Raw genomic sequence first — 18,599 nt, 5'->3', positions numbered from 1 at the left:
TTCTCCTTCTCCTTCTTCTCCCCGTTGGCTTCTTCTTTCTTTCTTTCTCTTTTGCCGACCTCTCACCTCTCTCTCTCTTCTTCTTCTCTTTTTTTTTTGCTTGCTTTTTTTGTTTTTTTGTTCTTTTTCTGTGGCTAACTGCTGGTGATTTTTTTTGGTCTTTTCGTCTCCTCTGGTCTGTGTCTTTTTAAAGAGCCGGGTTGTCCAAAAATTTGGACAACCCGGCGAGGGGGGGGTTCTGGCACCAGGGAGTTAGTGGCCAGAACCCCTGGTGCGTGGTGGTTGGGGACTTGATGGGAAAGGATGGTGAAGGGATGGTGAGGGGATGGTTTAGGGTGTCTACAATAAGTCTAACAATTAGTACGTTGATAAGTCTAATTTGAAACTTTGACAAGTCATACTCAATCTCAAAATTCATTTATTTTGCTTTACAAATTAATGAATGGCTAAACTTATGCTATGCACGTGTGTAAATCATATTTTATATAATTTCTGATAATCTATGTACTACAATAATTAAGAAAAAAATAACAATTCTATAAACATTAGTTTGCATATAAGATTTACAATGATATTATCAATTTTTTTTTAAAAAAAATGCTCTCTGAAAATAGGTTTATGCGGCTCTCAAGGCATTAGTTTCTATCCTTGCATGAGACTTTTCTTCCTAAAAGTTACTACAAAGATATGCAATACATATGTCAAGCTTCGAATATGCACCCCAAGCTTTTTCTTCTCATAAAAATACAAATTGCGGATAAAAATTAAGTAGTATGCCTTTAAATGATAAATTATTAATATTTAAAAATAAAATAAAAATAAATATATCATAATAACATTTAACTTATAAATTAAATATTATTATTTTTAATATTAATGATTGAATTATAAATAAAACATTAATCTTTTAAAATAAAATATTTTAAAAATAAATAATCATGATAAAATTTATATTATAAATAAAATATTAATATTTAAAATAAAATAAAAATAATTATATATACAATAAAAAGTATTTTTACTTTTCTATTTTTTATTTCTTTCTTATTCTAAAGTTGTTATTACTAATCAAATACTGTAATAAATCATAATAATTATTTTTATTTTATTTTATTCGTTATATTAAATTACTTAATAACTATTTATTTTATTTTTACTTTATTTTATTTTTATATAATAATTATTTTATTTTATTTTTATTTATTCAGTTAACTAAACGCACTATTAATGCTAAGGGTGTGCATCTCGATAAGTAGTAGGTACAAAAACGCTCATGTGGTGAGGGTAGGATGGGTTTGGTACAAATCTTAGATTTGAGCTGTAAAAAACAAAGAAAAAAGGGTAAGTGACCCAGTTATCTTAATTGTATGAGCTGTTTTATCTCTTGTAATTGTTCATATAAAGCTTTCGTAATGTCAGCGAAAAATGGCTGCGTGGGGGAATGAGCCCAGAAAATAGAGAAGCCCCAGTTTAGAACAGTATGAGTTGGGCCTCATCTTGTTGAAAGCATATGGGCCAAACTCTACTGACCCTATTTAACCATAACTCTTCAATTGGGCTTCATATATCCCAAAGTCTAAAGGTCTTAATCCAGTGAATGCAGGTTAAAACGTTTTGAAAAGTAATAAAGTGGCAGACCATCACTTAAAACATTTTTACCCTGCCAATGTAAATAGAATCAGAAGAGAATTGCATGAATTAAGACGCTGGTGCATTCTGTTAATACAAGATTTGGTGAAGGAGAAATTTTTCAAAATTTCTTTTGAAAGTCAATCAATGGATTTCATTAAGAAAAGGGAATGAATTATTCCCCCAATCGCCATGACATCACTGGGATGCAGATAACGAGCGAGGTATATTGAACGATATGCCCGCATCCTGTCACGAGGTATATCCCTCTAATATCCCTTAAGCCCAAAGCAAAAATAATATCCCTCTAGTGAGAGTTCAGCATTGGAAGCATCTCATTGAAAAGGAAGCGACTCAGCTATAGGACTCTTTTTCCAACTACGGCTAAATTCTCATCGTAAAACTTTGCAACTAGAAGAAATAAGGAATTAACAAAAAGTCCTGAATTAATCCCAACTAACGAATGCTGCAAGATGTTCTTTCCTTGTTTCAATCAACAGGTGCTTCACGGTATTTCAATTAATGTACAATAAAATTTGCTGGATTATTGGTATTTGAACAAACTCCTGAATTAATCCAGCTAATGAATACGGTGGAATTGAATTGTTCAAATTTGTTTATTTTCCTATTGTATTACAAAACTTTAAATCTATTCCTAATTTGAGTTGGATTGATTCTTTTTATTTTTGAGTTGTACTATAACACTTGAAATTAATTTCTAATTTATATTGGATTCGGGATGCCAAGAATATAAAAACTTAATTTTTGTATATTTAATTACCATTACTTGCAATTCACAAAGAAGCAAAACATATCAAGTGTAAAGTTAGGTAATACTCTTTTCTATTTCTTTTCTTCACGTTTTCCTTAATATTTTTCTACTTTTTCAAATTGTTTCATTAGCAATAGCATGGAGAATGTTGAAGCAAATTGGGAAAATCTTCCCACGCTCTGTTTCTTTTTAGTTCTTAACAAATTAGATGCCTATAGCAATCAAGTTCGATTTGGTGCAGTTTGTAAGCATTGGCATTCAGCCTTCAATAATTTTGTTGACTTGAAAAGGCAATCATCACCTAATCTAGTTCCCATGTTGTTGATTCCAACAAGAATGAGCAACAGAATTCGACAATTATGTAGCCTACAAGTCAAAACAAAATTCTGCAACATTGAATTACCAAAATCTCATATTATGAGATTTTGTGGTTCTTCTTATGGTTGGTTAGCGGCTGTGAACAACAATATGGTTATAACTCTCGTAAATCCTTTTAAGGATGGAATCACAATTGATCTTCCTGAGATTGAACTTCTATCAGATCGAACATCAGCAGGTTACCAATTTGACGTTCATAAGGTTATCTTGTCAGCTGATCCTTTATCACATCCAGATAATTATGTGGTTGTGGTTATTTATAGCAATAGAGCCAGATTAGCCTTCTATAAGCCTACACAGAAAAGTTGGATATATTTGGATAAGAATTTGACAGCTTTCACTGATGTTATTTTTTACAAAAATTTAGCATATGCTATTGGAACTCGGAGTTTGGTAATATCTTTTGCTATTAATGATAGTCTTGACGATAGTTTGAAATCACCAAAAGTGAAGATAGTCAGGTCGGCATATCAAAGGATAGAAGACTATGTTAATCGAGCATATCTTGTTGAATCATCTAAAGGAGATCTATTCTCTATTAAAAAGAAAATCGAATTTGAGGACTCTCGTGATTATTCTTATTTTACTAAGAGTTTCAAGGTTTTCAAGTTGGTTTTGGATGATCAAAGTGGTAAATTGTTAGAGGAAAAAGAGGTCAAGAATATAGATGGAGATGTAGTGTTTGTGGGTGATAATCAAACCTGTGTTGTTTCAGCTTTGGATTTTCCTGAAGGCCAACCTAATTCTATATATTTCACAGATGATTATTTCATTTTTACTGGTTATTGGCCACTTGGCCCTCGAGATAATGGTGTTTTCAACATGAAAGATGGAAAAGTGGAAAAATATTATCGACGAAAAGCTCAGCAAACAGATTTACCTCCTCCTCACATTTGGGTCCAACCATCAGTTGAATTTAAATTTCGATAGCCTTGATTTTTGAGGATAAATGTTAATTTTATTTTTTAGTATAGATATTGTCTTTTAAATTTTATTTAATTATTTTTTTTATTTTTAATAAGTGACTGTTGTATTTATTTTTCTTGTTTTTATGAAATATAATGACAATCTTATTTTTCTAGCATTTTCTATGCACTATTGTCAATTCAAGAAAAGAATACGAACTAATTAACCATATATATTAATAAGCCATATATAACCCATGATTATATATAATCATTAAAGCACTCCTTATAGAATCAAGGGCGGGTAAAAATAAACAACAAAAGAAAGAAAAACTTGTAAAATTTGAATAATTTCTATACATTATCGTAAACCCATTGATAAAGGAGGGCATTCGCTGTAAACATCAGCTCGTTCTCTAGCTTTATCTGTTGAGCTGCAACTTGCAGAGCTCTGAATTCAAATGTGATATATAAATAGAGCTTGATACAGACAAAAATATTCCTTGGGTTGAGACATTCAAATGTGACAGTCATAGAATTCTTCTGGTTGTTTGTCAGACAATTTGAATTCATCAACACAGCTGATAATTATTCTGAATAGAAACCTTTGTTCTTGAACCGAGTGAGCAGTAGTTAATTTTTGCTTGATGCATTGCAGAAAAAGAAGACAGTTGTAGCATGCTTTTGTGGTTGAATAGTTGAAGAATATTTCTTCTCTTGTCCGTTTTGTTGTACTGTGTCTTTAATCGTTATAATTAAATTATTTTAATAATTTTATGTTTCTTTAGAAATGGGCTTAATTATATCTGAAATTATTAGGTCTTTTTGATAGTTCTTATTTGTTCATTTTGATTTGGATCCTATTCCGAAAGCTAATAATTTTAAAAATCATTCTGAATTGGGATTACTAAATCTATGGCTTCTGATATTCTATTCTAGTTTGTTGTTTATTAGATTTTATTATTAAGTTACTAATTTCTTTGCTCAGATAGAAGCATTTTGGATTTTTTTTTTCTTTTCAAAATCTAATTGTGTAGATATTATTGCGTCCAAAGGAAAAGAGGTTAAAGGGTTTACTAAGATCATAAAAATATGCACGTTTCAAAATTTTTAATGGCCACAAAACTTTAGTGTTTTATGTTAATAGTAATTCAACTATAGTTGAAGTGTATTATTAATTTGAATTCTATTCTGTTTATTTTTCAGTTGTATTAGGACACTCGAAATCAATTCCTGATTTGAATAGTAAAAGCCTCGTTTCTATATACTAAAATAACATTACTTGAACTGTGCAACTCAGAAAGAATCAAAATATATCAAAAACAAAATTAGGTAATTCTTTTTACTATTTCTTTTTTTCAATTTCAGTGGTCTTTTATCATAATTTTTTACCTTTTCACATTGTTTCATTAACAAAAGATTTTTTTTTTTTTTAGTTTTGATTTAGAAAAGCATGAAGAATGTTGAAGCGGGTTGAGAAAAGCTCCCAACACTTTGTCTCTTTTTGGTTCTTGACAAATTAGGTGCCCCTAGCAATTTGTTCGATCTGGTGTAGCCCGTAAGTATTGGTATTCCACCTTCAATAATTTTCTTAACTCAAAAAGACAATCATCACCTAATCTAGTTCCTATGCTATTGATTCCAACAAAAATGAGCAACAGAGTTAGATAATTATGTAGCTTGTAAGCCAAAACAAAAATCTACAACATTGAATCAACAAAGTCTCGTATCAAGAGATCTTATGGTTGATTAGCTGCTGTAGATAAAAACATGGTTATAACTCTTTTAAATCCACTTTTAAAAAAAAAAAAAACCCTCTTAAATATTTTTAAAGATGGATCACAATTGATCTCTTTGAGATTGAAGTTTCTAATCCAATGTCAGGATACCCATATGAATATGATCAATACGATATTCATAAAGTTATTTTATTGGCAGATCCTTTTATCATTTTTTTTTTTGAAAAGTATGTTTTGACATTTATTTGCCAACATCTTAAACTAGATTTCTTAGGTCTAAAATCCTCTTTCGAATGTATACTTTTTCAGGCCAAACGTACTTGAAGTGTAAAACAAAAGAAGAGGTTTATGCAATATCTTGTACTGTATCTTTTATGCTGTATATAAACTGTCAATTTGACTTCTAATTTTTCTCATTATAAAAGTTTTGCAAGAACCTTGTTTCTCTTGTTCGGCTAGAAATTGTGTTTCTCTTTTTCTCTTTCCTCTCTCCTTCACCATCAGCATTTCCGTAGAAAAATAAATAAATTAAAAAAGCATCAAATTGTGATAAAAATATGCACGGGTTTCAAAGTTTTCAATGGACACAAAACTTTAGAGCTTTATTTTAATAGGAATTCAATTATAAGTTAAAATTTCTTTGTTTTTCAATTATATTGTAAAGCTTCACTTATATTATTAATTTGAAATGGATTCTATTTATTTTTTGGTTCTATTATTACGCTTGAAGTCAATTCCTAATTTGATTTGTACTTACCATGTCCAGAATATAAAAGCTTAGTTTCTGTATATTTGAATTCCATTACTTATTTTTTAAAAATTGTTTTATTAATAAAAAATTCCTTATTTTTTGATTGTTTATGTAAAAAAACATGGAAAATGTTGAAGCAGATTGGAAAATCTCCCAACACCCTCTCTTAATTGGTTCTTGACAAATTAGATGTCCTAAGCAATCTAATTCTATTTGATGTAGTCCGTAAGTATTGGTATTCTATCTTCAATAATTTTCTTGACTCTAAAAGATGATCATCACTTAATCAAGTTCTCATGTTGTTGATTCCAATGAGAATGAGTAACAAAATTCAATAATTATGCAACCTACAAGTCATAAAAGCAAAATTTTACAACATTGAGTTACTAGAGTCTCATATTAAGAGATTTTATAGTTCTTACGATTGGTTAGCCATTGTGGATAAGAACATGGTCATGACCTTGTTAAATCCTTTTTAAGGATGGGATCACAATTAATCTTTCTAATATTGAATATCCTAATATAATGACAAGACACAAATATTCGCAATTAATCTTCCGAAGATGAATATAACGTTCATAAAATTATCTTGTCAACAAATCTTCTAATGCATCCAGATAATTATGTGATTGTGGTTATATAGAGCCTTAGACACAGATTAGCTTTCTACCAACCTAGAGAGAGAAATTGATATACATAGATAAGAGGTTGACAAATTTCACTGATATTATTTTTATAAAAATTTGATTTATGCTATTGGAATTTGAGGCTTAACAATATCTGTTGATGTTAAGATAGTCTCAATGACAGTTTGAAATCACCAAAGGTGACGATAATCATGCCGACACGTCGAACGTTAGGGGATTATGTTGATCGAGCATATCTTTTTAAATCATCAAAGAGAGATCTATTTTCAATTAAAATGGAAACTGGCATTGGATGATCAAAATGGTGAATTGTTAAAAAAAAAAAAGGTAAATAATATAGATGGAAATACAGTGTTTATAGGTGATAATCAGACCTTAACTATTTCAAATTTAGATCTTTTTGAAGGTCAACCTAATTTTATATATTTCATAGATAATTATTTTATTGCTACTGCTTATAGGCCACTTGGTCCTCGAGATATTAATTTTTTTCAATATGAAAGCTGGAAAGATAGGAACATATTAACGATTTAAAACTTGGTACAAGTATTTGTCTCTTTACATTTAGATCCAACCACTAGTTGAATTTAAATTATGTTAATTATGTTATAGCTTTGGTTTTTGCATAATATTTTATATTTTATATTTTTGTTTATGTAGTCTTTAGATTGTTTTTTAAAAATTATTTTATTTTTAATTAGCGATGTTATAGCTTTTGCTGTAACTTTTTTTTTCTTATGAAATTATTTAGATGATGACAATCTTATTTTAACTAAAGTTTGAATGTAAGGCACAAATAATTTTTTTAATGTTAAAAACTGAACTTGTTATGGTGAATGAGTAGAATGTAAAATCTAAAGGCTTTCAAGCGGATGTTGATGGCATAATCCATCATCCTATTTAATTAATTAATGATTAGGATTAAGAGGTTGGAAGATGAGATTTGGCTTCAATTAAATGTTGCTATGTACTGCTTAATTGAAAAGGAAAAAGAAGAAAACCTTCCTTTCCTTGGCAGCCCTCAAGTGCGTCTTGAACTCTTTCTTGAATTAATCAGTAGATATATTATTGCAAGTTAGAGCAAAGCCTTTGGTGTTGAAACAGACGATCAAATTTGGGAATTGACCATCTTTAAAGGATTGATTACAATTTTAGTATTATTTTTTTAAAAAAAATTGAATTCAAACCATGTGTTTTTGGAGGCACAGCAGACTTCAATAATCGTGACTTAAAACATCTATAGGGAATCTGTGTTCTTAATTTCTTAAAGTTTTATTGTTGACAAGTGATGATAAAGAAGATAATAATTTATAAATATATAATCGTTATTACAGTTTTGCTGCTGATAAGTGATGATAAAGAAGATGATAATTTGTAAATAATAGTTTATAAATATATAATCGTTATTAACATAATCTATTTGCATGTGAACACTCTAATAATTTTTTTTTTAATTTCTCGTAACATTTCTAGTTTGTTACGTGGTGATTTTCAAAAACCCAAATAGAGGACTAGAATGGAAAAAGTAGTATTCCAAGACTGTTGCATCCAAAGATTAGAGCTCTGGGGCTCTCCTTATCTTGTTCTTTTTTTTGAGAGCTGTGCTATTATAGAGGTGCAAAAGAAAATTCCAATAAATGCTCTGCTATTTTTATCCCAGTCAAATTTATAGCTTGAGATAAAATAAACTGTTTATAGCAGAATTAATGCTGCTTGCTTGTACATTTATAGAGTGAATATCTCTATAATTATCTCCAAGCATTATGATCAGCCATAAATATTTCAAGATATTTATTAATCTATTCAATGACCCTGAAATATTTCCTTGGGCTTCACTTGATAAAGCGGATTATTCCCTAAAAAAGCTTTAGTAAGCTTTGCTGTCTCAGTCCAGAATCCCTTTGCTTCAAGCAACATGCCCTCCGGCCTGACAACACTTTTGCTCTCCAAAAATTTCTCTGTAAAGCCTTTATGCAATCTTTTGCAACACCAAGACATTGACAATATATAGCAGCAATTGCTACTGCCTACTTGCTCCATTCTTCAGAGTCAAGAGCAGATTTTCTAGATCAGTCAAGATCGACAAGCATGCTTCAAGACTTTCCCTAAACGCCCTGATTGGCAAAGATACTCCGAAGCACATTCTCCTCCATTGTCAACCTGGTTCTCAGTTGAAATGGGTTTCTTCTGTTTTACTCACCATCTCTTGTTTTTTTTTTCTTTATTGGTATCTACAGAGATTTTTTTTTCTGTTTCTGGTTTTTCTTATCAATAATTTTTTAATAAATTATTTTAGTTACTGGAATTAGAAAAGGAAAAGTTGAATATAACTAAAATAACAAACCATAAAAGTAAACATAACAAATAACACAATATATATATATATAAATCATTAATGCCCATCAATAATTTGATACATGAATTAAGTAGGTAAATATAAGAACCTAAATTAATATTTCAAATCTTTAAAGTAACTAGATAATAGTAATTAAACTTCAGAATAAAAAAACTAGATAACAGTAACAACTATAAGTAATAATATAATATCCTATAGAGATAGTTTATTGGCAGGCAAGTTTAAATATCCTTCAGTGACCATTATCACGATGCTCTTTCTTGCTTCCTTGGTTGGGAAACGACGTTCACAAATATCACATTTGTATTTGATTAGTGCTGGCATGTGTTGTGCCTGGTGACTCAAAAATTGCTTCAAGGTTTTACCTTCATATGAGCAAAGGTGACAAAAAGAATCATAATCTCTACGACTAACATTCTCAGTAGCGTTGGAAACCATTTTGAGAAAAATATAAATTAGATAGATGAATGAAGTATCTCCAATTAGTTACTGTCAAATTAATAGATGGCACAATGATTATATAGTCCAAATAAATACTGTCTGCATGAAGGGGAGTTGCTTCTTATAAAATGAACAAGTGTTACTTGAATGAGTAGGAAAAGAAACTGAGCTGTCTAGTCGGTTAAAAAGTTAAAAAAGTTATGTAAATTTTATTATGTTCATTTTTTTATTATAATTTTTATGAAAATCATGTAACTTTTGTGACTTTTTCATTTCTTCTAGAGATTTTGATGATTGACCACTAATATGACAAATTTTAATAGACTGCACGAAAATCTATATTATACTTAATATGATATTAAAAATGTAATTGATTCATAATAATACTAACAATTTTTTATCAAAATTTTTCTTGGACCAAAGCTTTTAACATTCAGACTATCAAGCATTTTTTTCTTTTTCATATATGTGGCATAGTTCATATATTACCTCTTAACCTTGTTTGTTGATAATCAAACTGCAATAATGTTTTTTTTTTTTTTGAAAATTAAGAATTTTATTGCATTGCTTGAGAAGGTCAAGTACCCTGGCTAAGAAAGAAATCAACCGGAATGCAATCCCCGCTGAACATATAGATCACCATTGCACATGCTACTTCCTGTGAAAAAACCATTGGAAGACTATACAAAAACATGTTCGTACAAGGACAAACAGCTCAAAATAGTTACAAAAGAAGGCAAAGTATGACATACAAAAACAGCCACATTAATGCACAACAAGTCAGCCGCAAGAAAGCATGTAAGAGTTATAAACAGAAAAAAACTGATCTCTGCCTTGCATGATCAGTTAGCTTGCTAAGACAATCATCTTGCAACAAAAGCAAGACATACACAACAAGACTCACACCAAGACAGCAAGGGAATTAAAACTCAGGATGATCCGGCACTCAGCATCTCCAAACAGACATCCTCTGTTAAATGTTGAATTATCGTTAAATGATTATAAGTCAACTTAGGCGCTTATCCCAAAACATCAATTGATATCATCTATATTTGAAATTTTGGATGGAAAAATTCAGAATATAAGCTCAAGCAGCATATGAAGAGAAAGCCATCTTGACTAATCTCTTTTTTTGTACTCTGTATATACTCAAGTGATCAATAAAAGAACCTACTTTTCAAAAAAAAAATTAATACTTGATAACTCTATAATTTAAAACTTCCGACAAGTTGGATCTCAATCTTCATTTATTTTGTATTACAAATTAATCAATAGCGACATTTATTTATGTACATGTAAATCATATTTTATATGGTTTTTGATAATCCACATGTTACAATGATTAAGAAAAAAAATAGCAATTCTATAATGATTAGTTTGCAAATAAGATTTACAAAGATCGGCAAATACCAAAATAAAAAAAAAATGCTTTTCGAAAACAGTTTTATGCCGCTCTCAAGGCATTGTTTCTATCAGTGCATGAGACTTTTCCTCCTAAAAGTTAATACAAAGATATGCAATATTTACGTCAAGCTTAGAATATGCACACCAAGCTTTCCCATGCTCATAAAAATCCAAATTGTGGGTAAAAAGTAAATACGTAGTACGTCTTCAAAATGTTAATAATTATAAATTAAAGTAGAATTCGATAATTAAACAAGAAAATTATAAGTATGATGTATGTGAAAAGGACTTGAATTAATATAACATAATACAAAGCATAGATCAAGAATTGAAATTTGAACTAATTGGGATGTCTTTTCAAGATGTGACTATATGTAATTTCGAAGAAGCAAATTAGCAGGAATGAAAACCTTTCTCCTGCTTCTGGTAGCTCAAGGCACAAAAAGGAAAGGAAAAGAAAGAAAAATTGGTCGTCCCAATCCTTCCGTCTCTAGACCACATCAGTTGAGCAGAAGAGATGGGGAAAGCAAGATCTTGTTTCAAATCAAATTTTCAATGGTCACAAAACTTTAGAGTTTTATTTTAATAGTAATTCAACTATAAGTTAAAGTTTGTTTATTTTCTAATTATATTATAACAGTCGACGTGTATTATTAATTTGAATTCTATTCTGTTTATTTTTCAGTTGTATTAGGACAGTTGAAATCAATTCCTAATTTAAATCGTAAAAGCCTAGTTTCTATATATTTAAATATCATTACTTGAACTGTGCAACTCAAAAAGAATCAAACTATATCAAATACAAAACAAGGTAATTCTCTTTACTATTTCTTTTCTTCAATTTAAGCGGTCTTTTATCATAAGTTCTTACCTTTTTAAATTGTTTCATTAACAAAAGAATTTTTTATTTTTTTATTGTTGATTTAGAAAAGCATGGAGAATGCTGAAGTGGATTGGGAAAAGCTTCCAACACTTTGTCTCTTTTTGGTTCTTGACAAATTAGGTGTTCCTAGCAATTTGGTTCGATTTGGTGTAGTCTGTAAGTATTGGTATTCCGTTTTCAACAATTTTCTTAACTCAAAAAGGCGATCATCACCGAATCTAGTTCCCATGCTATTGATTCCAACAAGAATGAGCAACAGAGTTAGACAATTATGTAGCTTGCAAGCCAAAACAAAAATCTACAACATTGAGTTACCAAAGTCTCATATCAAGAGATCTTGTGGGTCTACTTATGGTTGGTTAGCTGCTGTAGACAAGAACATGGCCATAACCCTCTTAAATCCTTTTAAAGATGGGGTCACAATTGATTTACCTGAGATTGAAGTTCCTAATCCAGGATACCCATATGAATATAATGAATATGATGTTCATAAGGTTATCTTGTCAGCAGATCCTTTATCATATCCGGATAGTTATGTGGTTGTGGTTATATATAGCATGAGATCCAGATTGGCCTTCTACAAATCCGAAGAGAAAAGTTGGATATATCTAGATAAGGATCTAGAGGCTTTCACTGATGTTATTTTTTATAAAAATTTGGTTTATGCTATCGGAACTCGGAGCTTGATAATCTCTTTTGATGTTAATCATAGTCTCGACAATAATTTGAAACCAAAGGTGAAGATACTCATGTCGATGCGTCAAGGGTTAGAAGATTATGTTGATCACGCGTATCTTGTTGAATTATCTCAGGGAAATCTATTCTCTATTAAAAAGGAAATTGATGTTGAAGAGTATCATTGTTGTGCTCATTTTACGAAAAGTTTCAAAGTTTTCAAGTTGATTTTGGATGATCAAAGTGGTGAATTGTTAGAGGAAAAAGAAGTAAAGAATATAGATGGAGATGTAGTGTTTGTGGGTGATAATCAGACTTTGGCAGTTTCAGCTTTGGATTTTCCTGAAGCTCAACCTAATTCTATATATTTTACAGATGATTATTTCATTTATACTACTTATAAGCCATTTGGCCCTCGAGATAATGGTTTTTTTAACATGAAAGATGGAAAAGTAGGGAAACATTATCGATTCAGACCTTGGCACAAATATCTACCTCCTTTTATTTGGATTCAACCACCAGTTGAATTTAGATTACGGTAGTTTTGATTTTTGAGTGCATATGTTAATTTAATTTTATCTTTCTCATCTATGTTACTTTTAGATTGTGTTTTATATTTTATAAAATTATTTTTTATTTTAAATTAGTGATGTTATAACTATTGCAATAACTGTTCCTCTTATGAAATTAATTAGATAATGATAATTTAGTTTTTTAGTATTTTCTATACATTATTGTCAATTTAACAAAAGAATATGAACTAATTAACACTATATTAAGAAGCCAAAATCCATAATTATATTATCATTAAAAGCATGTTTGGTCTTACTTTTTTTTTAAGTTAAAGTTATTATAAAGCTCTTATGAAAAATAATAACTATTAAAATTAAGCTAAAATTATTTGATAAATTTACTTTTTATAAGCTATTTTTTATAAATAAGCTATTTGACAAAACAACTCATATAAACTATAATTTTAGTTAAAATTACCATAAAATGTATTCAATAAATAACTTTTTATTAATCTGGAATTTTTTTGTTCAAATAAAAAATATTAACTTTATTTTTTTATCTATTTAAAATAAAATTTTGAAAACATAAAAAAGATTTTTATATAATATAAAATTTATAATTAATAATAAATCATAAAAAAGGAGATAAAAGAAGCAATGAGTCTACTACTAGAACCCTTAATCCTAATAATGGAGGAAAACTCAAAAAAAAAAAAAGAGAAGTCTAAGGTAATATTAATAATTTAGGAAAATCACATTTAGCTATTGATGTCCTTACCAATAAAGTTTACCTTCATGAACAATACTATCTCAACAGCCATAATCAACAAATATTGTTTCAATTTTCATCTAATTTATCTCAACAACCATTGATTTATTTGATTAATTATTTCAATCATAATCATCAAATATTATATACATCATAAATAAGTTAAGAAAAAATAAACATAATATAATTATCATATCAAACAATAAACTGAAAAATATTAACTAATAAAGAAAGTTTTCAAAGAAAAAAAAAAAGATGAAAAATAAAATGAAAAACAAAAGAAAAAGAAAAAGAAAAAATAATATCTAAATATAGTTTTGAATTTTAAATATTATTTGTTTTTAATATTTGTAAGAATAGAAAAAATCCTAGAATGATGATTTGCAAAAAAAAGGAGAGGGGAGAGGGAGAATCGATAGGGAGAGAGGGAGGGAGAATTTTTTGATAGAAGATTTTTTTAAAAAAAGTAACTCTCTTAATAGCTGACGTGTTTTTTTTTNAAGTTTTTTTAAATTTTTTTTTTTTTTAAAATTATTTTTTTATTAAAAAAATATTTTTATATTTTATTAATATATTTATATATATATTTAAAATTTTACATAAAAAGTGATTAAAAGGTAATCATATAATATTATAGATTTATATATTTTAAATTTTATATATATAATAATAATAAATAAATAATAATAAAAAAAAAACCCTTCTCAAATTTGAATAATGTTCCTTCCATCATTCTGTGTTTCAAAAGGATCATTTTCAATCTGAGTCAAAATGATCGTAAACCCATTGATAAAGGAGAGCATTGGCGGCAAACATCAGCTCGTTCTCTCGCTCAATCTGTTCAGCTGCAACTTGCAGAGGTCTTAGTGACTGTCGCATACGCCGAATACCCTTTTTTTTCCTTGCCAATCTCACTCTCATAGCCCTCGGGCGATGACCCTATTTGGACAAGCAATTTTTAAAACTATAAAAGTTCAATTTCAGCTGCAAAGCCGAACAACCTTTTGCCCCCCGTGTGGCCATCCTCCATCTCAGCCACCATTCCAATCTCTCAATCCCAATTTTTCCTTCAAGGCCCTAACAACCCAAATCCAACCAAATTTTCCTCCCCAACAAAACCCAAATATTTCTTCTTCCAAAACCCCGATAATTTCTTTCCCCAAGACCCTAACATACAACTACAACAGGTACTCAATAGAACCGACAGCAGCCACAGGCAACCTCAGAACCAGATAGACACCACCGCCTCTGACCAAGTCCCGAAGGGGGTTCGGGAAAGAACCGACCAGGCCGTGAAGCAGGCCTGAAGCGAGCATATTGCGTCCGGAAAGGGTGTTACGGCGTGGAACGTTTCGCAGGCAGCCCTTGTGGCGCTGCAGGCTGATTTATGGAGCTCGTTGGGATTGGATATGCAGGGGATTCCATCTCTTCAAAAGCTTATAACCATTGAAGGAAGGGTAATTACACAACAGAAATTTAATGTATCCATGTTTGGTTGCGATTTAGTTAATATGGATATTGAAATCCTTGAGGTAGAATAGGAAGCAACTAAATGCCAATTTTATTTTTGTTTGTTGCTGCTGATAAAGTTTTTTTAAGAAGATTGGGGTTGGTTACTTAATTTTTGTGTCCGCTCGAAAGTACGATTTAAATCACAAAGCAAATAATTTTTTTGAAAATTCCAAAGTGAAAATGTTAAAATTAATTGGAGAATGAAATGCATGATTTTACTTTTATATAAGAATGGTTATTTTAGAGATGGTAATTAAATTTACTATTTTAGTCAAATTTGAATTTTTAATGAATTAAGAATTTGCTTTTACTTTAATAGTAAGCAACAAGCGATTACAGATAAGCAAGTAACAAAAGTGACAACTAAACAGAGCCTTATGGAAAGAGTAGAATTTATTATTTATTTTGACTTTTGAGAGTTGAAGATATTTATTGCAGTAAAAAGTTGAATTGTATGGAATTATACACTTTGATGACAAAAAGTTTGTTGGTTTCCCTTTTGGGGGAGAAGGGAATAGACAGGGCATATCTGTCTAGCTACATTGAGAAGAACTTTTCATATGTAGCAGACAATTCGAAAATTTCTAGCCTCCTGCAATTGGAGACCAAATTATTATTTGAAACATGATGATTATTTTCTTCAATCCTTTTTTTTTCCCAATTTCTTGCTTTCTTTTCTGTCAATTGTTTGGGTAAATGCATTTATTCAATGTTTTGTGGGAGTATGGCAAATTACTAAGTTCTGTGAGTTGGAGTTGGCAATATGTGAGAATGAGGGTGTTAAGACATCTAAAACGCTGGAGCTCGGCCCTTTGCTCCGTCATATCCTTGTCTTGCATTACTTTCTACTAAGCTCTGATAATACAGAAGTTTTTGAAATAACACGTGAGGACATAATTCTCACCTTCATGAATATATGGACATCATAAAATTCAAGAAATTATTATTGATGGATTTCTGGGTTTTGTTGCTGACAAGCAAGGAAAAGCTTGGCGTGCATATTCGAAGATTGACAAATGGGTTGCATATATTTCTACTAACTTTTAGTAGGAAAACTCTCATGCATTGATAGAAACCATTGCCTTGAGATTTGCATAAAACTGTTTTCATAAAGCATGACTTATTTTGATTTTGGTATGTGCTTTACAGGGATGTATCATGATTTTTTCACAAATCGGTGAGTATTGCTCATAAATTACAACCTCTAAAGACTAATGTCTTGGTTGTTGGTTCAAAGGCGCACCGTTGATAATTATGACCTGGTAAAACTTTCATTAGTGTAGTATAATCTATCTATAACTGTTAGTCCTTAACAGTAATGGAGTTGGCCTTTTGTCAGCATAGCCTAGGAATCAATTACACTTTCAAAATTTCCTCTTTTGGCATTAAAAGGTAAAGTTTTTTATGTAACATAGTTGAAATGTTTGTTTTCTATGCACTCTCCATATGATACGCTGTAATTTGGTTATATATGATGTGGTTGGCTTTCTTTTCACCTTTTGTATGATGTCCTATAATTTGGTTATAAGGCTTTTTTGGGTATCAACATCATGCATGTGAACACATTACCTTATGAAGTCAACTTTTGACTGCCTAATTGCATCTGCTTTTAGAGTTAGTCAAATGATCTGATTTGTTAGTATAATACTTACTGATTGGGAGTAAGTGTTGGAATTTTAATTGAAACATGTGCATAGAGGAGGAGGGAGGGAGGGGGAGAATCTTTGTCTACCTATTTACATTACTTTCTTTTAAACACTTCCACACGTGCTCTTAGATAGTAGAACAGAAAGAGACTTAGGTACAGAAGTTGTTATTTACCTAAGTGCTAAATTGCAGCAGAATTTAGTAAAAGCTCCTTGCCTTCTTTCAGTTATCTTCTTTCTAGCTTTTGGTAACTTGAAGATCATGTGCGTATGACATAGCATTGTTTACTTTCAATTGTATATTAAAGCATACTTCTGTTTTTACCTTTTCCTGGTAAAAATGTTTCTTGCTACAGTTGAGGCATTTACCTAAGTGCTAAGTTGCTGCTGGATTTACTGAAAGCTCCTTTGACCCCTTCAGTTGAGGCACCTTTATTGAGACACTCTCCTTTAGTGCCTAGGGTGTGCACCTGGAAAGCGAGTAGGCACAAAAATGCTCAAGTGGTAAGGGTAGGATGGGTTTTGTAGGAATCTTAGATTGAGCCTTAACAGTCTTCAATGTACCAAAAACGGTATGCCTCAATTAAGTGACCCCATTTTTTTTAATTGTATGAGCTGTATTTTCAATATACATAAAAGGTCTTTGAATGTGTTTTAACGAGAACAAGGAAAGATAATGTTGTCCATATGTAACTTCTTCTTGGAGGTATAAGTGTAGGGACCTTATAGCTAGAGTTTAATTTGATGGTGACTTTTAGTTAATTATGATAATGCTTTTAGCTTTATGATATATTAGGGCTAGGAATTGAGCCAAGTTTCTAAATGCATATACTTCGGGTTTTTCATCTTTGGTGCCTTGATGTTGATACTGCTTGTATCTATTGTGATATATTCACTTGGGTGAGTGCCTTGTTTATGTCTGGTCTTAGTTGGTACAACAGTCCTAGCACCTTCAGTGTGCCAATGACTGCATTGACTTTTCAAGTTTGTTTTATGGATTCCTATCTGCTAGCATCTTTATTGTGACAAGTTATTATGGGATCTAGGATATGATAAAACTTTCTTTTTCAATATTACAGGTGACACCTATCAGATATTGTACAAGTAGAAAGAATTAAAAGAACAAATTACAAGGAAGAGAAGGGGTAAGAGCCTGCAAGTTGCAGCTCAACAGATGGAGCGAGAGAACGAGCTGATGTTTGCAGCGAATGACCTCCTTTATCAATGGGTTTACGATATTGTATAGAAAATTATTCAGATTTTCTAAGCTTTACCTTGCTTATAAAAATCCAAATTGTGGGACGTAGTACGTCTTCAAAATGTTAATAATTATAAATTAAAGTAGAATTCGATAATTAAACAAGAAAATTATAAGTATGACGTATGTGAAAAGGACTTGAATTAATATAATAGTTAATAACGATGTTAATAACGATTATATATTTATAAACTATTAAGCACAATTGGTATGCACATGCAAATGCATCATGTTAATAACGATTATATATTTATAAACTATTATTCACAAATCATCGTTGTCTTTGTCATCACTTATCAACAGCAAAACTTTTAGAAATTGA

At 30.3% G+C, this 18,599-nt stretch overlaps 2 protein-coding genes and 1 long non-coding RNA gene across 4 annotated transcripts; all 3 read left to right on the top strand.

Moving 5' to 3' along the window:
* LOC18606203 (F-box protein SKIP23) lies at window positions 2,540-3,709 on the top strand. The gene has a single exon (XM_018117134.1). It carries the CDS (start codon window positions 2,540-2,542, stop codon window positions 3,707-3,709), a length of 1,170 nt encoding a protein of 389 aa, XP_017972623.1.
* On the top strand, window positions 11,956-13,122 carry LOC108660458. The gene has a single exon (XM_018117133.1). The coding sequence runs from the start codon at window positions 11,956-11,958 to the stop codon at window positions 13,120-13,122; it is 1,167 nt and encodes a 388-aa protein (XP_017972622.1).
* Window positions 14,568-18,321, top strand: LOC18606202. Of its 2 annotated transcripts, none has more exons than XR_001927308.1 (3): window positions 14,568-15,318; window positions 16,523-16,635; window positions 17,376-18,321. It is a non-coding gene; the product is annotated as an uncharacterized LOC18606202 (long non-coding RNA). The 2 variants fall into 2 exon arrangements; XR_001927307.1 differs by having other exon boundaries at window positions 16,713-18,321.

The sequence above is a fragment of the Theobroma cacao genome, chromosome 3 (assembly GCF_000208745.1).
Source record: "Theobroma cacao cultivar B97-61/B2 chromosome 3, Criollo_cocoa_genome_V2, whole genome shotgun sequence".
Lineage (NCBI taxonomy): Eukaryota > Viridiplantae > Streptophyta > Magnoliopsida > Malvales > Malvaceae > Theobroma > Theobroma cacao.
The sequence above is the reverse complement of the archived record's forward strand: the minus strand, read 5'-3'. Positions and strand labels throughout refer to the sequence as shown.